This window comes from Mustela putorius, unplaced genomic scaffold (assembly GCF_011764305.1).
Source record: "Mustela putorius furo isolate JIRA1106 unplaced genomic scaffold, ASM1176430v1.1 tig00003834_pilon_pilon_pilon, whole genome shotgun sequence".
Lineage (NCBI taxonomy): Eukaryota > Metazoa > Chordata > Mammalia > Carnivora > Mustelidae > Mustela > Mustela putorius.
The window spans coordinates 136,045,540-136,069,910 of NW_025421987.1; the positions used below are offsets into that span (position 1 = coordinate 136,045,540).

A 24,371-nucleotide genomic window follows, 5' to 3' on the forward strand; every position below is an offset into this window, starting at 1 on the left:
AGCTAGGTGTTGACCTCTCTAGCTAATTAAGTCCATCTTCTTCCAGTAGAAGGCTGTTTTGTCTACATTGAAAATAAACGTTGTTTAGTATAGCCGCCTTCATGAATTAACTTAGCTAGATCTTCTGGATACTTAGTACTTGCTGCTCCACCATGCACTTTTATATTATAGAGATGGCTTCTTTCCTTAAACCTCACGAACCAGCCTCTGCTAGCTTTGAGCTTTTCTTCTGCAGCTTCCTCACCTTTCTCAACCTTCTTAAAATTGAAGAAAGTTAGGGTCTTGCTCTGGATTAGGGTTTGGCAAGGAAATGATAGGGTTGGTTTAATCTTCTAAGAAAGACCACTAAGACTTTCTTCACATCAGCCATAAGGCTGTTTCACTTTTCTTATTTGTGTGTTCACTGGAGTAGTAGCACTTTTAATTTCCTCCGAGAACTTTTTCTTTGCATTCACAACTTCCCTAACTGGTACGAGAGACCTAGCTTTTTGCCTTTTTTGGCTTTCAGTGGGCCTTTCTTACTGAGCTTAATCATTTCCAGCTTTTGATTTAAAGAGAGAGACTGTGTGCCTCTCCCTTTCACATGAACACTTAGAGGCTCTTGTAAGGATCTTTAATTGTCCTAATTTAACTATCGTTGTGTCTTAGGGAATGGGGAGGCCTGAGGAGAGGGAGAAAGATGGGGGAATGGCTGGTCAGTGGAGCATTCAAAACACAACATATATTAAGTTCTCCATCTTATAAGGACCTGGTTTGTGGTGCCCCCAAAACAATTACAATAGTAACATCAGAAATCAGTAATCACAGGTCACCATAGCAAATACAATGATAACAAAATGTGACAGAGACAAGAAGTAAGCAAATGCTGTTGGAAAAATTGTGTCAATATATGTGCTCAGTGCAGGGTTGCCATAGACCTTCAGTTTGTTTAAAAAAAATAAAAAAGCAAAAACCAACACAGTATTTGTGAAGCCTAGTGAGGCGAAGCATTAAAAAACGAGGTATGCCTGTGAAATAACATTAGGATACCAAGTTATTTCACAGGCATACCTCGTGTTTTAATGCTGTCCTGGCCTAAACATCTGATGCTGCAGTAGTTAGTGTCATTGTAAGCAAGGAAAAAAATCTCCTGTTCCAATGGTGAGAGAATAAATGAGGACAAACACTATATTAAGTTGAAGTATGCATATCCTAAAACTTTGGCTTCTAGGTGTATGGCCTAGAGAAGATCGTGGTTATGTGTGTCACAGTGCTCATAGCATTGAAATTGTGAAATAGTCCTAATACCCTTCAATAGTAGAATGAACAAATATAAATAAATTATGGTTAATTTATGCATTGGAATATATACAGTGATGAATGTAGATAGAACTACAGCTACATTCAAAAGCATTAATAAGTTATACAAAGATAAGGTGAAAGAAAACAGTTGAAATAGAATATATAGCATATGATTTCATTTACATAGGTTTAGAACCAAGCACAATTATGCTTATTGTTTAAAAAGGTAAAATCAAGTGGTAAAAACAAAACACATAAACTAAAGAAGAGGGGATTCTGGTGAAGTAGGAAACACCGGGAATCTCTCCACATCTGGACAACAGCTGAACCAGCAGAATGTGTCTGATGTAACTTCTGTAATTCTGCAGTTCCTCCAAAGGTTTGTAAGTTCTAGGGGAAGATTTGGAAGGTGAATTGTGGTAAATTTCAGTCAATTTCAGAGCTGTGTATCCCCTAGCCATCAGCCTGCTGGCAGGCAAGCAGCTATGCACCTGTTTTTAGAGCAGCTTGCACACACTCTGTGGCACCCTCAGTGGACAAAATGGACCCTGTCTTCGAAATACCATGGATCTGTGCTCTGATCACTGATTGCTGCTTCTGATCACATTGGTGCAGATAAAGAGGCAGATAGCCATTGTTGTGGCACACCCCTCCCCAAATGACTTCCAGGGACTTAAAGGAGCAGCACCTTTTCTTTTTTTCCTTTGTTTTTCTCTTCTTCCCACTTTTAGAGCCAGACATTAAAAAATAACTACATTGGTGGGGAAAATTGGAAAATGACTGTACATGCCAGGAAAAGGTGCAGTAAAGTCCTGAGAAGAACTTGTTTATACTTTGGGTTTATGCTTGACACAAAGATAGTCTATAACAACCAAAATAAAACAGCAAAACTTAAGCATCAAACCCTGAGAAAGGGAGATAATCTGATTTCCAGAATAACTACATCATTAGACTCAAATGTTCAGTTTTCAACAAAAGAAATCAAAAGGCATTCAATGAACAGTAAAATATAACCCATTCAAAGGAAATAAATAATAGAAACTGTCACTGAAAAGGTCCTGACAGCAAATCTATTAGACAAAGAAAACTAAAGGAAGATGTGAATAAACTCAAGAAAACAATGTGTGATAGGAGCTACCAATAAGGAAAAAAGACCAAAAAACAAAAAAAATTCTGGAGCTATAAAGTACCGTACCTTGTATTATGAAATGAAAAACCCACTAGAAGGATTCAAATGCAAATGCAGATTTGAACTGGCTGAAAAAAGAATTGTTGAATTTGAAGATGGGAAAATGGACATTATCATGTCTAAGGAACAGGAAGGACAAAGATTGAAGATAAGTGAACAGAGCTCAAGGGATCTGTTTGACACCATTAGCAGACCAACACACATGTGGGAAGTTCGAGAAGAGAGAAATGGGCAGAGAAAATATTTGAATAAATAATGGCTGTAAACTTGATGGAAAACATGAATATAAACATCCATGAAGCTCAGTGATCTCCAAGTGAGATGAACTCTTAAGAAATCTACACAAAGAGACATTATAATCAAACTTATAAAAGCCAAAGAGAAAGAATCTTGAAAGCAGGAAGGTAGAAGTGACTCACCATCTACGAGGTATCCTCAATATGGCTGTCAGCAGATGTCTTACCAAAACTTTGGAGGCCAGAAGGCAGGAGGCCAATATATTCAAAGTGATAAAAGAAAAAATTTGCCAATCAAGATTCTGTATCTGGTAAAACTGTCCTTCAAAATAAGGGATAAATTAAGACATTGCCAGATAAACGAAAGCTGAAGAAATTTGTTTCTGATAGATCTGTCTACAAGAAATGCTCTCGGGAACCCACAAGGTGGAATGAAAGGACACTAGACAGTAACTTGATGCAGTGTGAAGAAGTGAAGATCTCATAAAGGTAAATACATGGGCAAGTATAAAAGTTAGTATTATCATAACAGTGGTTTGTGACTTCACTTTTTTTCCTACATGATACATTACTAAAACCAGTGGTCCAAAAGTTAATATTACTGATAACTGGTTTGTGAATCCAAAACATGTTTTCTGCTTACGAGACAAGTGTGTTTAAAAGAATTATTGGGGCACCTGGGTGGCTCAGTCATTGGGTATCTGCATTTGGCTTGGGTCATGATCCCAGGGAACTCAGATGGAGCCCCGCATCGGGCTTCCTGCTCAGCAGGAATCCTGCTTCTCCCTCTTCCACTCCCCCTGCTTGTGTTCCCTCTCTTGCTGTCTGTCTCTGTCAAATAATAAGTAAAATCTTGAAAATAAATAAATAAACTTTTTAAAAGAAAGAATTATCAGTTCATGTTTTTGAGCACAAAGTATGTTAAGATGTAATTTTGTGACAGTAACCAACAGAGGTGGGAATGGTGCTGTAAAGAAGAGATTTTTGTGTTATTGAAGTTAGGCTGGTATAAATTCAAGATCTTTTAAAAAAAAGTTTTTTTCTTTTTTAATTAAGTAATCTTTATGCCCAACATGAGGCTTGAACTCACAACCCCAGGATCAAGAGTTGTGTGCTCTACTGACTGAGCCAGCCAGGCGCCCCTAAGCTGGTATATATTCAGATTAGAGTGTTTTAACTTTAGAATGTTAAATGGAATCTCTATGGTACCAAAAACAAAATAGTTACAGAATATAAACAAAAGGAAATGAGAAAAAAATTAAGCATTTCACAACAAAAAAGTCAACTGAACAGAAAAGCAATGCAGAAAATGAGGGACAAAAAAGCCATAAGACATATGGAAAACAAATAGGACAATGACAGAAGTCAGTCCTGTATCAGTAGTTGCTTCAAATGTAAGTGGATTAACTCTCCAATCAAAAGACAGAGATTGGCAGAAAAGGTAAAAATATTTAATCCAACTATATGCTGTTCATAAGGGACTCATTTTAGATCCCAGACACAAATACATTGAAAAGGAAAGGAAAGGAAAAAGATACTCCATGCAAATAGTAACCATGTTTCTCATATCAGAGAAAATAAACTTTAAGTCAAGAAAGGGTTACAGAACAAATAAGAACTAAAAAAACAAACAAAAAAAATAAGGACTTCACTATTAACAAAAGTTTCAGTATAGCAAAAAGATATAATAATTATAAATATTTGTATATATACTAACATGCCAATAAAATATATGAAGGAAATACTGACAGAACTGAAGGGAAAAATAGCTCCATATTAGTAGCTGGAGATTTCAATACTCCATTTACAATAATGGATACAATAGGCAGGAGGTAAGAAAATGAAAAACTTAATACATTATAGAATACCACCTAGAGCTAACAGATGTACAGAGCTCAACAGGATTAGAATGTGTATTCTTAAGTGCTCACGGGGCATTTTCTGGGGTAGACCATGTTAGACCACATATTAAGTCCTGATAGATTATATTTTATTTTATTTTAAGATTTATTTATTTTAGAGAAAGAGTATGCATGAGCTGGGGGATGGGCACAGGGAGAGGAAAAAAGAATCCCTAAGCAGACTCCTCCCCACTGAGCATGGAGCCTGATGTGGGCACCTGAGATCATGACCTGAGCTGAAATCTAGACTTGGCTACTTAACCCACTGAGCCACCCAGGTGCCTTGAGTCCCAATAGATTTTTAAAAATATTATACAAAATACTTTCCTGACCACAATTCACAAATTCACAGAAACTAAACACACGCTCAAACAACCAATGAAAAAAGGAAAGCTTCACAAGGAAAATTTAAAAATACCTAGAGATGAATGAAAACAAAACCAATATATCAGAACTTATGGGACATAGCTAAAGTATTGCTAAGGGGCAAGTTTTTACCTAGAGATGAATGAAAACAAAATCAATATATCAGAACTAATGGGACATAGCAAACGTATTGCTAACGGGCAAGTTTATAGCTAAAGACACTTTATTTAAAAAATAAGATAGCAAACCAACAATCTTACTTTACACCTTAAGGAATTAGAAAAGGAAGAAACTAAACCTAACTCTAGCAGAAGGAAGAAAATAATAAAATTTAGAGAAGAGATAAAGGAAATAGAGAATAGAAAAGCAGTAGAAAAGTGATTCTTTGGAAAGATCACCAAAACTGACAAACGTTTAGCTTGATGGACAAAGAAAGAAGGAGAGACAAAAATTGCAAGTGAAGTAGATACATCAAAGTGGACTTCAGAACAAGATCAGAATAAGAGATAAAGTAGGGCATTACAAAAGGATAATGGAGTCAATCTGAAAAACGAACAAAACACCTGTGAATATTTATGCACCCAACATTGGAAGCATCTAATTTTATAAAGTAAATATTAATAGACCTGAAGAGAGAAATAGCCAGTAGTACAGTAATAAGAGTAGGGGAGGGGGCTTTAATACCTCCACTTTAATCAATGGATAGGTCATCCAAACAGAAAATCAAGAAGGAAACATCAGCCTTAAATGATGCATTAGACCAGAGATAGACTTAATATACATTTACAAAACATTCCTTCCTAAAGCAGCAAATACACATTCTTCACAAGTACACATGGAACAGTTTCAAAACAAATCATATGTTAGATGACAGAATAAGTCTTAATAAACTTAAGAGGCCTCGAATCAGAGCAAGCATTTTTTCCAGACATGCCTTTTAGAAGCTAGAAATTTATGTGAAGAAAGTGGGAAAATTTACAAATATGTGGGAATTAAACAACATGCTTCTGAACAACCAATGGGTCATTGAAGAAACTAGAAAATACCTTATGACAAATGAAGTGGAAGGGTAACATACCACATTTGTTGGATGCAGCAAAAGCAGTTCTTCCCTCCACCACCTCAATCACCAGTCACTTGGTTCTGAAAATAAAAGCAGTTCTTTTTCTTTCTTTCTTTTCTTTTTTAAAAGATTTTATCTATTGATTGAGAGAGCATAAGCCAGTGGGAAGAGGGAGAAGCAGGGAGCCTGACCTGGGGCTTGATCTCAGGACCCTGGAATCATGACCTGAACTGAAGGCAGGTGCTTAACCAACTGAGCCACCCAGGCACCCCAACAAAAGCAGTTCTAAAAGGGAAGTTCATAGTGATAAATGCCTACTCCAAGAAATAAAATCCCAAACAACTTCATACCTCAAGGAACTAGAAAAAGAAGAACAAATAAAACCCAGTTAGCAGAAGGAAGGAAATAAAGATTAGAACAGAAGTAAATGAAATAGAGACTATAAAGACAATAGAAGAGGTCACTGAAACTAGAACTAGTTCTTTGAGAGGAAAACAAAATTTGCAAACCTTTAGCTTCGATTCACCAAGAAAAAGAATACTCAAGTAAATAAAATGAAAAATGAAAAAATAGAAGTTAAACTGATAGTATAGAAAGGATTCTAAGAGACTGCTGTGAGCAATCATATGCTAACAAATTGAACAATTTAGAAGAAATGGATAAATTTCTGAAAACATACAACCTACCAAGACTGAATCATGATGAAATAAAAAATCTGAACAAACCAATTACTAGTAAAGAGATTGAATCAGTAATCAAAAACCTCCCAACAGGGGCGCCTGGGTGGCTCAGTGGGTTAAAGCCTCTGCCTTCGGCTCGGGTCATGATCCCAGGGTCCTGGGATCAAACCGCATATCGGGCTCTCTGCTCAGCAGGGAGCCTGCTTCCTCCTCTCTCTCTGCCTGCCTCTCTGCTTACTTGTGGTCTCTGTCTGTCAAATAAATAAATAAATAAAATCTTTAAAAAAAAAAACAAAAACCAAAAAAACCTCCCAACAAACGAAAGTCCAGTATCAGACAGCTTCACTGGTGAACCAACCATTGAAGGAAAAATACCAATCCTTCTCAAACTCTTCTAAAAAATAGTGAGAGATGAGAACTCTTCTAAACATATTTTATGAGGCCAGCCTTACCGTGATACCAAAAGCAGACAAGAATGCCAAAAGAAAAGAAAATTACAGGCTAATATTCTGACGGACATAGATGCAGAAATCTTCAACAAAACTATAGTAAACTCAGTTCAGCGGTACATTAAATGGACCATACACCTTGATGTAGTAATGGTCTTATTCCAGGGATGCAAGGATTGTTTAACTTACATAGATTATTCAAGGGGATATACCACATAAAACAAAGTGAAGGATACAAATTATATCATCTCAGCAGATGTGGTAAAAGCATTTAACAACATTCAATATCCATTTCTAATTCTCTGTAAAGCTGGTATAGAGGGAGCATAGCTTACAGCAAAGGCCATGTATGTTAAAGCCCACAGCTAACAATATACTTACTGGTAGAAAGCTGAAAGGCTTTCCTGTAAGATGATGAACCAAAACAAAGATGCGCACTTTCGCCACTTTTATTCGGTATAGTACTAGCAGAGCAGTTAGGCAAGAAAGAGAGATCAAAGGCATCCAAATTAGAAAACAAGAAGTAAAACTGTCACTGTGCAGAGGTGACATGATATTAAATTTAGAAAATCCTAAAGACTCCCATCAGAAAACTGTTAGAATGATCAAGTTGCAGGATACAAAATCAGTACATGAAAATCTGTTGCATTTCTGTACATTAATAACTATCAGAAATTAAGAAAATAATCCTATTTGTAGTTGCATCAAAAAAATAAAAATACCTAGTAATAAATTTAACCAAAGAGATAAAAGACCAGTACACAGAGAACTACAAGACATTAAAGAAAGATGTTGGAGACATTAATAGATATTCTGTGCTTATGAATTGGAAGCGTTTATATTGTTAAAATGTGTATACTACCTGAAACAATACACAGATTTAGTATAATTTCCTTTTTTTTTCTTTAAAGACTTAATTTATTTATTTAACAGAGAGAGAGAACGCGTGCGCGTACGAGCAGACAAAGTGGCAGGCAGAGGGAAAGAGAGAAGCAGGCTTCCTGCAGAGCAAGGAGCCTGATGGGGGACTCGATCTCAGATCTTAGCATTATGAATCTGAGCCAAAGGCAGCCACCTAACCAATGGAGCCACCCAGTTGTCCTGATTCAGTATAATTTGTAACAAAATTATAATGGATCATTTTTTCAGAGAAATAAAACAAATAATCCTAAAATTTGTGTGGAACCATGAAAAACCTCATATAGCCACAGCAGTGGTGAGTAAGAACAAAGCTGGAGGAGGCATCATGCTCAGTGATTTCAAAGTATGTAGTTCAGTATATTGTAATAATTAAACAGTGTGATACTGGCATAAAAGTGGACACAGAGATCCATGATACAGAATAGAAAGCCCAGAAATAAACCCACACATGGGTAATTAATATATCCTAGAGGAGTCAAGAGTATACAGTGGGTATACAGTCTTCATAAATGGTGTTGGGAAAATTAAACAGTCACATGTAAAAGAATGAAGGTAGAGCACCATTTTATATGATGTGCAAAAATTAAATAAAAGATCTGAATGTAAGACATGAAACTATAGGGACACCTGGATGGTTCAGTCAGTTCACCATCTGCCTTCAGCTCAGGTCATGATCTCAGGATTCGGGGATCGAGTTCCTCATCGGGCCCCTACTCAGGAAGGGGCCTGCTTTTTCCTCTGTCCCCTCCCCCTGCTTATGCTTTCTTTTGGTTACATACACTCACTCTCTTAAATAAATAAATAGATAAATATCTTAAATTTAAAAAAAAAAAAGACATGAAGCCATAAAACACCTAGAAAACATGGATAGCAGGCTCCTTGATATAGGTCTTCGTGATGTTTTTTTGAATCTGACACCAAAAGCAGCTAAGGCAAAAATGAACAAATGGGAATATCAAAATAAAAACGTGCACAGCAAAGGGTATCAACAAAATGAAAAGGCATCCTACTGAATGGAAGAAAATATTTGCAAATCATAATCTGGTAAGGGACTAATATCCAAAATACATAAAGAACTTGTACAACTCATTATCAAAGACTGAACTACCTGATTAAGAAATGGGCAGAAGATCTGAAGAGACATTTTTCCAAAGAAGACATACAGATTGCCAACAGATAAACTGAAAAGATGCTATACGTCATTAATTCTTAGGGAAATGCAAATCAGAGTCTCATATACAAGATACTGTTTCACACCTGTTAGAATGATTATTATCAAAAAGACTGGAAGCAACAAGCATTGGGAAGGATGTGGAAAAACCAGAACCCTTGCGCACTGTTGGTGGGAATATAAATTGGTGCAGCTAGTGGAAAACAGTATGGAGTTTCCTTAGAAAATTAAAAATAGAGCTGTTGTATGACCTAGTAATTCTACTTCTGGGTATTTATCTGAGGAAAATGAAAACACTAACTCAAAAAGAAATATGTGAGTTAATTTCATGATTATTTATAATAATGAAGAATATACAATGGGGAAAGGACAGTATCTTCAGTAAGTGGTATTGGGAATATTGGATAGCCACATGCAAAAGAGTGAAGCTGGATTGGATCACTCTGTTACACTATAAATAAAAATTAACTCAAAATAGGTTCAAATATTGAATATAAGACCTGAAACCTTAAAGCTCCTAGAAGGAAATGTAGATAGTAAGCTCATTGATACAGGTCTCAGAATGGATAGACAAATTGTGGTGTATACATACAGTGGAATATCATTCAGTCATAAAAAATAATGAAATCTTTCCATTTGTGACAACATGAATAGACCTTGAGGGCTTTGTACTATGTATAATAAGACAAGAGATCTTAAGACAATACTATATAATCTCTCACATATGAAATCTAATGTATCTATTCAACACTAAGCTCACATAGATAACAGAGAACAGATTGGTGGTTACCAGAGTCAGGGGTGGGGGACAGGAAAAATGAATGTACTGGTTTGGGTTTTAGTTTAAATAAATTGAATTTTTTAGAATATGGGCTTAAGTAGACATTTCTCCAGAGAGGACATACAGATTGCTAATAAGCATGTTAAAAATATGTTCAACATCACTAATCATTAGGGAAATGCAAATCAGACCTATAGTGAGATCCAACCTTGGATCTATCAGGATGGCTACTATTCAAAAAATCCCCCAAAATTAGGAAATAGAGGATATAGAGAAACTGAAATCTTTGTTCACTGTTAGTAGCAACATAAAATGGTACAGCTGCTCTGGAAAATAGTATGGCAGTTCCTCAAAGAATGAAAAGCAAAATTACTATGTAGTCCAGCAGTTCCACTTCTGGGTATAGAATCCCGAAGAACTGAGAGGAGGGGCTCAGACAATTATTGGGACATTCCTTTTCACAACAGCATATTCTCCATGGCTAAAATGGGGAAGCAACCCAAGGGCCCATTAACACATGAAAGAATACACACAATATGGTATATACGTATTACATCAGCCTATAAAGGAAGGAAATTCTGTAATATGCTGCAAAATGGATAAATGTCAAGGACATTATGCTAAGTAAAATAATCCAGCTACAAAAGACAAATATGATTTTACCTATATGAAGTCCTTAGAGTATTCAAAGTCATAGAGAAAGAAAGTTAGAATGATGGTTGCCGCTGGCTGGGGAGAAGGAGAATTAAGAATTATTGTGTAGTAGGTACAGATTTTTAGTCCAGGGGATGTTAATTGAATGGACTGGAGCAAGGAGGAAAATCTGTTGAGATAATCATGTGTGAGGGTGGAGAGCGGAGTGAGGGACCTGGTAAGCTATGTCGTTAGTCAAGAATTTCAGTGGAAAGAAGAGAAAGTGTCATGTTGTTTGTATGTAGACTATATTATTTTCCTGTCTGCCTGAGTTGATATACTTCTAATACCTTGCTCTTTTATCTATTTCAGACTTTGGAGTTAGTGCTTTTTTAGCAACTGGTGGTGATATTACCCGAAATAAAGTGAGAAAGACCTTTGTTGGAACTCCTTGCTGGATGGCGCCTGAAGTTATGGAACAGGTACTTTGTCTTTCATTTTTTTTTTTTTTAAGATTTTGATTTATTTGACAGACAGATCACAAGTAGGCAGAGAGGCAGGCAGAGAAAGAGAGGAGGAGGAGGAAGCAGGCTCCCTGCTGAGCAGAGAGCCCGACGTGAGGCTAGATCCCAGGACCCTGGGATCATGACCTGAGCGAGCAGAAGGCAGAGGCTTTAGCCACTGAGCCACCCAGGTGCCCCTGTCTTTCATTTTTTTTAAATGGTTTATGGTTTTGTACAGAATGAAAAAAATAACAGCAACATTTGCTTTTGTTTGGTGTACAGTTGTGCAGGTATCCCCCACTAATGGAAAGTAGTTTGTTCTGTGAAACCCTTGTAAGCTGAAATGGCACAAAGGAAAGAAACAGTGACCACTAATTTATTTGTAAAAATTTTTTAGCATTTTCAGACACACAAAAATAACCTCTTCGGCCTTTCCGATACCATAGAACACATCTTGCTATTGGATACAGAAAATAAATTGAGTTAAAACAGATACTCACATAATTCAAAGCTCTGGTGGATTGACCTGAATGTGGTTCCCCAGGAAGGAGCTGAGCTACACTAGGCCTGTTGCTCAGCCCGGGTGCTGCCTCTGTCATGGCAAGCACTGAACGTCATTTTCACTTTTTTTGTAAAAGGAAAACCCTTTCCCGATTTCTTTCCATAGTGTAAACAGGAACTACTATAGGTCTTTCATATAAGCCAAATGGCTTAATGGGGTCTTTGAAAAAGTGGGGATATATATGCTGGATTAGCTTCGGGAAATACATGTTTCTGTTCCTCGGTTAGGATTTGGGTCCCACCCTTGGAAACAGAACTCTAGACCTTTACAAATGATATATGGAACTCAGGATTTGTAACAAATACAACCTAAGGAATAATATAATGAAGATTGGTTTAGTAAAAGTTTCTGTGTTACAAATTAAACGACCTAATCTTTGTACACGTAGATTCACTGCTGTGGTTCTTGAAGGACGAGTTTCGTCCACAACCTCATTTCCCATTTGCTTTCAAACAACTACAGTCCGATGTTGCTCATGTAGTCATTTTATGGAAACTGCTAATTCTGAAATCAGGGCTCATTTCTTATTCCTTGCCTTACTTGTTCTCTTGTCATTTGAAACAGTTGATCATTTCCACCTTTATTTACATCTTCAGCTTTTCTGTTTACATCTCAGCAGTTGATCACTTCCACCTTTATTTACATCTTCAGCATTCTTCCCCTACCTGTCCTGCCAGGCTGTGTCTGACTTCTTTTCTGCCTTCCTTCTACTTCCCAGGACCTGTTCTTGAATTCTTCTCTCACTAATTAGCCTCATCTCTGCTTTCCACCCATTCTATTTTCTTTGAAGTTTTTTATGTTTTTTTGAAAGTTTTATTTATTTATCTATTTATTTTACCTTAGGTAGTCTACACATCCAGTGTGGGGCTTGAACTCAGCAACCCTGAGATTTGAGAGTTGTGTGCTATACGGACCGAGCCAGCCAGATTGCTCCTGAAGAGCAGCTTTAGGAGTGCTTAAACAAAATTAAATTTTTTTAAGATTGTATTTATTTGAGATAGAACGTGAGCCAAGGCAGGGGGTAGAGGGGGAGGGAGAGGGAGAAGCACTCTTCACAGAATGCAGAGCCAAATGCAGGGCTTCATCTCATGACTCTGAGATCATGACCTGAGCTGAAATCAAGACTGGGTTGCTTAACTTACTGAGCCCCCAGGCACCCCCTCAAGATTTTATTTTTAAATAACCTCTACAAAAATAAATCTACATTTATTTTTAAGTAATCTCTACATTTTAAGTAATCTCTACATTTTATTTTTAAGTATTCTCTACATCTATTTTAAGTAATCTTTGCTGGGTTGTGGCTCTAATCCACAACCCTGACATCAAGAATCATAACACTCCACCAACTGAGCCGCCCGGCGCCCCATCTATTATATTTTCCAAAGTATAGTCATGCTAGTCTTATTTCCTAAACCCCTAGATGGATGTTTCAAACTTCCTCTAGGTGTTTTACATGGGTATCTTTTAAGTATATCAAAGTCAGTATGTAGAACCGAATTCACTTATAACTCTTACAGTGCTTGTGTTCACCCTGTTGGTGAGGGAAGCATTCCTACTCTAGGGTTATGCAGATGCTGGACACCTTACACTGGACTGGTAAGACTGACAGCAGTTCATTTGTCACGTACACACAGAGCTGCAGGGAGAGGACGCAACATGACACTTGAGGCTCCTCTCGGGAAGAGAGTAGGTAAACGGTTGCTGTGGGAAACAGACCTTGTAGTATCAAGAGAGTGAGGTGCCCCTTGGTTTCCTTGCGAGGGTGATTGGCTCATTTGAATAATTCTGAGGGCTGCTGGGAAACTGAAACCTGCTACTCAAGGCTGAGCAGGAACTTGGCCTGGTCCAGTTGAGCAGGATTGTTGGGCTAAGGGACCTTATCCTTAGGAGCAGACTGGGGAGGGGAACTTGCACTTAGTTTATTAGGGGCCCACCCTCTTTTGCCACATTTCAAGGCAGCACATTATATGGAGCTTTAATTTCAGGTCCCAAACCACATACACCCCCCATATATTTCTTCTCCTGTGTTGCTCAAGATAGAAAATGAAAATATTTGGGGTGCCTGGGTATCTCAGTTGGTTAAGTGACTGCCTTCTGCTCGGGTCATGGTCCTGGAGTCTCAGGATCGAGTCCCACATCGGGCTCCCTGCTTGGTGGGGAGTTTGCTTCTCCTTCTGACCTTCCCTCTTCTCATGTGCTCGCTCTCTCTCTCTCTCAAATAAATAAAATTATTTTAAAAAAGAAAATACTTAATTTTATAATGTGCTCATTATAGTATAAAAGGACAAATTTGGCCACATGTTCACATCAACAACTGAAAATATTCAAACCCCCTTGTGTCTTTTTTCATTATAAAAATTAAGGAGATTAAATAAGACTATAACAGAAAATTTGGAAAACCAAAGACATAACACTACTGCCTAATAGTTTTGTTCTAGTTCTATCCTTTTCCTTAAAAAAAAAAACAAAAAAACAAGATTATACACTTTTGTAATGAGTATCAAAACTTGTGAGGAATTTTGTATTCTTTTTTCTTCATAAATGCTTTATCACACGTGGTTTTCCATATTTTCATGTAGAATTCATTTACATTGTTTTTAGTTGACTATCGTTTCTTTTAAGTGAGTATTCCGTACTTAACAATTTCCCCATTGTTGAGGAACGTTCATTCTGATTGCTTTTTCTTTCGTCTGTTACCAAATATATTTAGCCTTTGCCTACTCTAGATTACTTTATTGATTTAAAGCGAATGAACAGTTTAATGGTTCTTGATATGTATTAGAAATTACTTTTTAAAAGTGCTTTTAGGGGTACTTGGCTGGCTCAGTCAGAAGAGCATGCTACATTTGATCTCAGTCATGGGTTCAAGCCTCGCATTGGGTGTAGAGATTACTAAAGAAAAAATAAATTTAAATTAAAGTGCTTTTAGGGTGTTAAAAGTAATCATGTATATCTTTATATTCTTTACAGGTTCGAGGCTATGATTTCAAAGCTGACATCTGGAGTTTTGGGATCACAGCAATTGAACTGGCTACAGGGGCAGCTCCTTACCATAAGTATCCACCAATGAAGGTGAGGTTCATAGTCAAAGTACTATCCCAGCCCATGTCCCAGTTTCTTTTCAGAGCCTACTCCTAGGAAATAAATGGTTTTGAAAATGGTGAGTTTTTAGAACTATAAAGTGGGAAGCTATTTTAAGGCCAAAGGAATGGTTTATTTTTTAAAAGGAGGTGGGGGAGGAGATGAGATTTATTTTTTATACACCGAAGGCAGTGAGTCCTATAATTGTAGCCAGACATACACATGTTAGCCTATTCGCCCAGAATGAGAAATACCTCCATCTTTTAGTAATTCCATTTCAGTAAATACAAATTGAATCTGAAAAGCAAGTATTAGTTCTGACTACAGCCCCCTTTTATTCTTTAGTGTTAACTTTGTGTTTAGAAAGTGGCTTATGTGAGGCGCCTGGGTGGCTCAGTGGGTAAGCTGCTGCCTTCAGCCTGGGTTGTGATCTCAGGGTCCTGGGATCGAGCCCCGTATCAGGCTGTCTGCTCAGCAGGAAGCCTGCTTCCCTCTCTCTCTGCTTGCTGCTGTGCCTACTTGTGATCTCTTTTTCTATCAAATAAATAAATAAAATATTAAAAAAATAAAAAGAAAGTGGCTTATGCTTCTATAAAGAAGTCATACAATTTAGAAATCACTCCGAATCTCATTATATAAATGTGACCTTCCTTATTAACACCTATGTGCATCAAACTAGTATGTTGCCATGAAAGTCAAAGAAGGAGAGATTTAGGATGGACAGAATAATCAAAACTGTCAGTTACCACAGAGAAGGTAGGAGGAGTGAAAACTGAAAAAGGCTGCTGCTCTGTTAACTAGGTATTATCAGTGGTTTCTCAGGAATGGCTGAGGAGAAAACATGAACAGATATCTCTGCAAAGAAGACATCCAGATGTCCAACAGACACATAAAAAAGTAGTGCTCAGCATTACTCGGCATCAGGGAAATACAAATCAAAACCACAGTGAGATACCACCTCACACCAATCAGAATGTCTAAAATTAACCAGTCAGGAAACGACGCGTGTTGGCGAGGATGCGTAGAAAGGGAAACCCTCCTACACTGTCAGTGGGAATGCATACTGGTGCAGCCACTCTGGAAAACAGTGTGGAAGTTCTTCAAAAAGTTGAAAATAGAGCTCCTCTACAACCCAGCAATCACACTACTACCCTAAAGATAACAAATGTAGTGATCCAAAGGGGCACGTGCACCTGAATGTTTATAGCAGCAATGTCCATTATAGCCAAACTATGGAAAGAACCTATGGAAAGTCCATCAACAGTTGAATGGATAAAGAAGATGTGGTATGGGACGCCTGGGTGGCTCTGTTGGTTAAGCAGCTGCCTTTGGCTCAGGTCATGATCCCAGCGTCCTGGGATCAAGTCCCACATCAGGCTTCTTGCTCAGCAGGGAGCCTGCTTCTCCCTCTGCCTGCCTGTGCTCGCTTTCTCGCTCTCCCTCTCTCTGACAAATAAATAAAATCTTAAAAAAAAAAAAATGATGTGGTATATGTATATAATGGAACACTACCAAAATCTTGCCATTTGCAACACCGTGGATAGAATTAGAAGATATTATGCTAAGTGAAATAAGTCAGTCAGAGAAAGACAGTTATCATATGATCTCTCTGATATGAGGAATTTGAGAGGCAGGGCCCGGGGGTTTTGGGGGGAAGGAAGGGCAAATGAAATAGGATGGGACCAGGGAGGGAGACAAACCATAGGAGACTCTTAATCTCAGGAAACAAACTGAGGGCTGCTGGGGTGGGGGCGACAGGGTGAGGGAGGGATAGAGTGGCTGAGTGATGGACATTGGGGAGGGTATGTGCTGTGGTGAGTGCTGTGAATTGTGTAAGATGATGATTCACAGACCTGTACCCCTGAAACAATATGTTATATGTTAATTAAGAAGAAAAAGTAAGGAGTGGCTGAGGAGTTCTGGGAAGAGAAGGCCAGATTACAAGGGGTCATGTTCCAACAGAGCCATGAATAGGTAGAATCAGCAAGATGACATTTTAAATTTTGCTATGGTTTTATTTATTTATTACTTGATGGTATTTTATTTTTAAATTTGCTGTGATTTTAACTGTTTTGTAAAGTTTTTTTGTTTTAAAGATAAAGACTTTTTTAAAAAGATTTATTTGTTTATTTGTGACATAGAGAGAGAGAGAGAGAACAAGCAGGGGAAGCAGCACGCAGAACAGACAGAGGGAAAAGCAGGCTCCCCGCTGAGCAAGGAGCCTGATGTGGGACCCTTAACCAACTGTGCCACTCAGGCATCCCTGATTTTAATTTTTTTTGCAGGTAGTTTGGCAGTATAAGAATGGGGACAGAGGGCATGAAGAAAGGGTTCTTACTAAAGGGCATTCAGTGCTGATACAGTTGAACCCTTGCAGCCACTTTACCTGGGAAACCAACTATCTGTAAGATATTACTTGTGTGGAAAACACCTAAATAACTCTGTGTCCAAATAACTAGTCTAGAGTGAACTGCTTATATATTGGGAGGTTGTCTATATTGAAGAATGTTGACCACAATATTTAACTTAATGAGGCATCAGAAATTTCGTATTGAAAAATTTTCCAGGTTTTAATGCTGACACTACAAAATGATCCTCCTTCTTTGGAAACTGGTGTTCAAGACAAAGAAATGCTGAAAAAATATGGAAAATCATTTAGGAAAATGATTTCATTGTGCCTTCAAAAGGATCCAGAAAAAAGGTAAAATATGAGATAAAGCTTACATTTCTCTTCACCTAATACTGTAAACCATTGTGGGATGTCTAAGTATTAGATACATACATTCATGTGCAGGAAGTTATTTGTGCATATTCAAATGCATTTGTATTTATTTAAATATAAACTTTAAAAAATATATACAGGGACTGTTACACTAGATTGGAAATGAATGAATTACTTTCTCCCTTCTTTAGTATATAGTGTACTTTAGTATAAGGTGTACTCTAATACTTCAGCTAGTTCCTGGCTCATTTTTCATATATTTGTGTTTTGTGAATTCTGTGTTAATAAAATATGTTAGTGGGAAGGCTTGTTTTTAATGCATTTAAAAGTCATAAGCAAACAAATATTTTGATGCTGTTTACAATTTTAATAACAAAGGAGATACACAAAAAAATGTTATATGTAATACCAAACAATCATAAGTATTTCCTTAAAGGAAAGATATTTTGATGAGTGGACCAAAAATGCAGAGCACTTACTTGTTAACACTAGACAGATTGGAAGGCAAGTAAGTGAATAAACATGATCATCTAGTGTCTGTATCTTTATGAATTAAACAGATCAAATGGTGTTGGAAGTCATTGAGTACAACCTTTTATCTTTAAGGTCAGTCAGCTACCTAGTCATTGAGGTAGGACTTGAGTCCAAAACTCCTGATTCTTTACCTAGGACTGTTTCCACTGTATGTCATTTTTCTGTTTCACACATATATTCTACTCAGTTTTTTAGCACTAAGAGTTTTTAAATTTTGGTTTCTCTAACAGTCAACAAAAGTAATAGATTTTAAATGATACCCTTAGTCACGTCCTTAGTATATTTCATGGGGCTTCAGAATTTACTGTTTGAAATACTGGGAAGGAGAAGAAAAACAGGTAGCAAAGTTCAAACCTGTGCTATTAGAACTTTTTTTTCTTTTTCTGAATAAATTAGTATTAAAAAAACAGGGAATACTTTGGCTTTAGCTTAGTTAACTGACTAAAATAACAGGATTTTTTGGTCACAAATACCCAGAAGTGCTGGATAAATTTATGAAACTTAAAAACCAAACCCAGAGATAAGCTTCCACCTCAGGTGCTAGAAATGATGAGGATGACCTAATTCAGAGAAGATATATCATGAACTGATCCTGGGCCACCCTTAGTGGGACACTTTTTATTCCAATGACATACTCAGTTAGATTTCGGATTTCCAGGTGGGGAAAATGAGATACTGGCCCAGCCAATGCGGATTCTGAACTGAGATCCCTGCTTATGGCTGGGACCTTTACAAGTCTGTCTTTTGAGTAAGAAGACAGACTGGAAAACAAAATATGGTCCATCATCACAAAGACACAACAGAATTTCTCCTGAATAATCCAGTCCTCTGACCTAGACATTCCATAAGTTGACAATCGGAATTTATATGGCCCATATTATCCAGGAGCCCACAAGATTAGAGAATAAAATACGTTTTGCCAAGCCAGTTTTATTTCTGGCAGAAGCAATTAGAAAACTATACCATTCGAATTGTTCTAAATTCCAGATCCATGAGATTCCTGCAAATAATGCTCCACTGAAGGGACCAGAAGCTGAAATTATAAAACACATAGTAAAATGCTACACAGCAGGTCAGAGTCAGCAGACACAGCAAGCAGAAGGATTAGTGCTCCAAGAACTTTGGATAATGCAAAGATACCTGAAAAGTTATAAGTATATTTAAAGTAATTAAAATCCTAATGGAGGAAATCAAAACTGTAGGAAGAGAATATGAGTATGACCAAGAAGACAAAACAAATGGAGCTACTAGAAATGAAAAATACAATAACTAAAATTTGAAAGTGGACACCTCCTTCACAAGTGATCCAGGTTAGCATTAGCAGTAGTAAGACATACTTATTATTCCATACTCCCAGATATTGATACCAGGTGCAGGACATAGCACTCCTGAGGTATTTCTTCCCCAGATCTTTAACTTCAGTTTGTAATGAGAAAACATAGACAAAGCCAAATTGAGGAATATGCTGGAAACTCCCTGACCACCACTCCTTTAGAGTGAGGAAAGGGGTGACTGAGAAAGTGGCACAGGTTGGAGGAGATAAAGGAGACACAAAGACTAAAAACAAAATGATGTTCTGGATTGGATCCTGGAGCAGAGAAAGGATGTTAGTGCAAAAACTGGGGAAACCTGAATAAAGTTTATAGTTTAGAATGTGGTACCAGTATTAATATTTTAAAGTCTGTAGCAATGTTAATATTTTTAGTTAATTTCTTGATAATTATATCACAGTTATGTAAAATGTTAACATTGGGGGAAGCTGGTGACAGGTATGTAGGACCTCGATATTATCTTTGCATCTCTTCTATAAGCCTAAAATTATTTCAAAAGAAAAAGAAGCTGTAAAACATCTTATTTCCAGCTTGTAAACTAAAATTACACCTTGTTTAGAACATTCCGAAGTTAAAAAGGAAACAAAACTTCAGTGGATTGGTTAAATAGAACAGCCAATAAAACAAAAAAGAGATAATTGTTGACTACTAATCAAGTTACCAGGCACTTCTGTAAACTGACAACATACATCATCTCATTTAAGTTTTACAGTACTTGTATGAGGAGGGTGCTATTATTTTTCCTGTTTTACAAATGAAGAAACTGAATCACAGAGTGGTTAAGTAACATTGCCCAAAGTCACACAGTTAATAAATGTTGGAGCTAGAATTCCAACCCATACAATTTGACTGAGGACTTTCTGCTCTTACTTAATCACACTGTACTGAGGAAATTGCTCAGAATGAAGCACAGAAAGAATTTTTAAAAAATGGAAATATAGGGGCGCCTGGGTGGCTCAGTGGGTTAAGCAGCTGCCTTTGGCTCTGGTCATGGTCTCAGGGTCCTGGGATCGAGCCCCACATTGGGCTCTCTGCTCAGCAGGGAGCCTGCTTCTTCCTCTCTCTGCCTGCCTCTCTGCCTGCTTGTCATCTCTCTCTGTCAAATAAATAAATAAATAATCTTTAAAAAAAATAAAAATGGAAATATAAAAAGAAAGATGAATATTTGGGGGATAGAATGGGAAGGTTCAGTGTGTGTGTGCACACACATATACATGTATATGTGTCTGTAGACTTTAAGGAGAGATTAGGGAGATCAGGAGAAGCAATATTTAAAGCAATAATGGCTGAGAATTTTCTAGAATTGATGAAATACTTATAGTCTCGGGTTAAAGAACCATCCCTCCACCAATTCCAAGCAGTATTTCCCTTTTCCCATTTGTACACAAGTCTCTTAAACTGCTGGATTCAAAGGCAAAGAGAATCTGTTAAATGCAAGCTAAGGGGGCAGATTACTGACTGAGGAATATAGCAGGTAGACTGACAGCCACTTTCCTAATGACAGTTAAGGCCAGAATATACTGGAACAGTTCTGAGAGAAAATAACAATGCAGAATTCCTAGTCTAGCCAAACTATTATTCTAGAATAAGCATGAAATTAAGATTTTTTAAAGACAAAAATTGAGTTTCCAGTCGTGTATATCACTTAAAGAAGTCCTAGAAATGGTACACTAGAAAGAAGGAAATGAACTCAGAAGAAAAGTATTAATCATATAAAGCAATGTGGTGCAAACTATTGAACATACTGAAATCTTGATTGAATGAGAAAATAGGAAGGATAATGTCTGCTTTCAGTTTGCATAGCACTTTTACATCTCTTCTCTTAAACTGTACAATAGTCCTCTGAGGCCCTGGTTCTTAACTGTGAGCGTACATTAGAATCACTCGGGGAGTTTTAAAAACTAATGATGTGTGGGTTTGCCCCCACATATTCTGCTTTAATTGCTATGGGCCTCGGGATTTGTTTTGAAAGTCCTAGCTTATTATATTGTACAGTAATGTTTTAGAACACTGCCTGCAGGAACTTGACCAGGTTATACAGAACCTTGGAGAAGAGATTTGCTGAGGGTTACCTGGTAGGTGTATGGTGTAATCAGGTCCAGTGTCTTAAGTGTAGTATTGTTTATTCTTTATTCCCTGTCATACTACTTACGAGTTTGTATAATTGACAATGATGATGCCTTTATTCAAGCAAAGAAAGACTGTACAATCGAGCAAAAAACTGAGTATAGATTCAATATATATATTGAATATATACATTACTTTCAGAATCTTCAATTTTTTTTTAAAGATAATTGTTAGATTTATTTTTAAGACTGTAGTTTTCTTTTTTTAATTTTTTTTATTTTTTTAAAGATTTTATTTATTTATTTGAAAGAGAGACAGTGAGAGAGAACATGAGTGAGGAGAAGGTCAGAAGGAGAAGCAGACTTCCCATGGAGCTGGGAGCCTGATGTGGGACTCGATCCTGGGACTCCAGGATCATGACCTGAGCCGAAGACAGTCGTCCAACCAACTGAGCCACCCAGGCGCCCCAAGACTGTAGTTTTCTAAGTTGAAGGCTGGCAAGCTGGCATGTGTCAAGAGGCACAGGACTTGAGTTGGTCCATTTCCTCTTTGTGAGGTTACATGTATTTTTATGCCTTGTTAAAGTAGATACTACCCACTGTTTTTGGGAAATGATATTTCTTGGCAAAATAATAGCAAATATATTGAAAGCCACGAAGAAGTAATGATTTCAGAATAAACATTTCACTAATGAATTTTGCAAAGGATCTGTAATAGTTATCAGATCATTTCTGTTTGAGTTTTCTTCTCTACTCCGTGTCTCGTACCGAGTTAGTTTATCCTGCTTTTTGCTTTTTAGCCCGTTAAGGAAAGTGGAGAACACTGAGATTATATCTCGCTGCTCAAGAAATCCTTTTCTCATTTTTGAAGATGGAAACCCACAATTACACTTGAATTAACTATTAAAACATTCTTTTCTGGTTTTAGACCAACAGCAGCAGAACTGTTAAGGCACAAATTTTTCCAAAAAGCAAAGGTAAGAAATTCTTTTGATTTTATGTGTTCATGTAATCCTCCTCATTGCCTAATTAGATTTACTGCTAAGAAGTTGCTTTTTCTTAAGGTGATGTTTGGAAAAATGAGGGTAGATCAGATAATTGCTGGGGGCATTATCTCTATGACCTTTGGTAATTAAGACACATGCTTTAGAATTAGTAAATGTATTTTTCGTATAAATTAATTTGAACATCAGATTAAATTTTAACAGGAACAATTGATACTAAATTTCGCCAATAGTAATATAATCTATGAAAAATACTCAACTCTCATTTTAGAGTTTGCTACTGAGTTAGTTAACATCTCATTTCCCAAAGAGGAATAGATAAGTGGGATGTTACTGTAGTTGAAAATGTGGGACCATGATCCTGAAGGAGATATGGTAAAGCAAACTTCTCATATATAATGGCTCATACAGTACAGTAAAGCTTTGTTTCAATCTGTGAAACTCGATTTGTGAAACCCCTTTTCTAAAGGAGCTTTAGAATTAAAGAAAAAAGAATCGAAACTTTCTTCAAACTTCTTTATAAAACAGTTACTATATCACATTTTAATTGTAGTGAATATTTGTGTCAGCTTCTTTGGTTCAATAAAAACTTGTAAGGAGAAAACTTACTTTTCCTCTCCAGAATAAAGAATTTCTTCAAGAAAAAATACTGCAGAGAGCACCAACTATTTCTGAAAGAGCTAAGAAGGTAAATGGAGATTTTACTCTGGTTTCTTAGGAAATTGGTTAAATTTACTTCTGCATTTTGAAAGTATATGGTAAAAAATGCTTTGTTATGTTATGTATGTGTTAAAAATGCTTTTTTTAAGTGTTACTCAGTTTTTCCAACCCTCTCTTTAGTATTCTTTGATATATTCATTCAAAAAATATTAGCCTGCAGTATGTCTAGGTGTGCTGTCTACTAGAACGAAAAGGTATGTTACACAATTGATTAATTAATTCTAGACTCTGTTAAGTCACTGTCTGTAGCTACCAGAGTGAGTTGTGAAGTTCAGCCCTTTCCTCACATTACGCAGAAAACAATGAAGACCCATTAGGATGACTGTAATAAAAAAAAGACACAGTAGTAACTGTGATAAAGATTAAGGAAATTGGAACCTTCACACACTAATGATGAAAATGTGAAATGGTGCAACCACTTCAGAAAGTAGTCTGGCAGTTTCTAAAAACACAAAACAAAACTGCCATATGACCCAGAAATTCTGTTCGAGGCCTACTTGGGAGAATTGAGCACATGTACACACAAAGCTATGTACATGAATATTCCCAGCAGCATTATTCATAATAACTAAAAAGTGGAAATAGCCTGATTATCCATCTGTAGATGAATGGATATATAAAATGTCATGTGTCCATAATATAGAACATTATTCAGCAATTAAAAATGAAGTACTGGGGGCACCTGTGTGGCTTAGTGGGTTAAAGCCTCTACCTTCGGCTCAGGTCGTGATCTCAGGGTCCTGGGATCGAGCCCCGCATCTGGCTCTCTGCTCAGCAGGGACCCTACTTCCTCCTCTCTCTCTGCCTGCCTCTCTGCCTACTTGTGATCTTTCTCTCTCTGTCAAATAAATAAATAAAAATCTTTAAAAAAATGAAGTACTAATATATGATAGAATATTATTGAGCAATAAAAAGAAATGAAGTACTGATGCATGTCATAGTATGGATAAACCTTTAAAACATTATGCTAATCATGGAAGCTACTTACAAAAGACCACATATTATTCTGTTTATGTGAAATGTCCAGAATAAGCAAATGTATAGAGACAGAGAGTAGACTCAAGGTTACCCAGGACTGGGATTATATGGAAATGGGCAGTAACTACTAATGGGTCTGGAGTGTTGTTTTTGCCATGTGGAGCAATGAAGAAAGTGATCTAGATTTAATTATGGAGAT

The 24,371-nt window shown here is 37.0% G+C and overlaps 1 protein-coding gene across 3 annotated transcripts in view; it reads left to right on the plus strand.

Annotated features, from left to right (window-relative positions):
* The window catches only part of OXSR1 (oxidative stress responsive kinase 1), a 108,266-nt gene that overhangs the window by 63,513 nt on the left and 20,382 nt on the right, over window positions 1-24,371 (plus strand). For all 3 annotated transcript variants that reach the window (XM_045089130.1, XM_045089131.1, XM_045089132.1), the window contains 5 exons: window positions 11,044-11,153; window positions 14,707-14,808; window positions 17,385-17,518; window positions 22,399-22,447; window positions 23,097-23,162. In XM_045089130.1, the coding sequence (XP_044945065.1) occupies window positions 11,044-11,153; window positions 14,707-14,808; window positions 17,385-17,518; window positions 22,399-22,447; window positions 23,097-23,162 (461 nt within the window). The remainder of the gene's footprint in view (window positions 1-11,043; window positions 11,154-14,706; window positions 14,809-17,384; window positions 17,519-22,398; window positions 22,448-23,096; window positions 23,163-24,371) is intronic.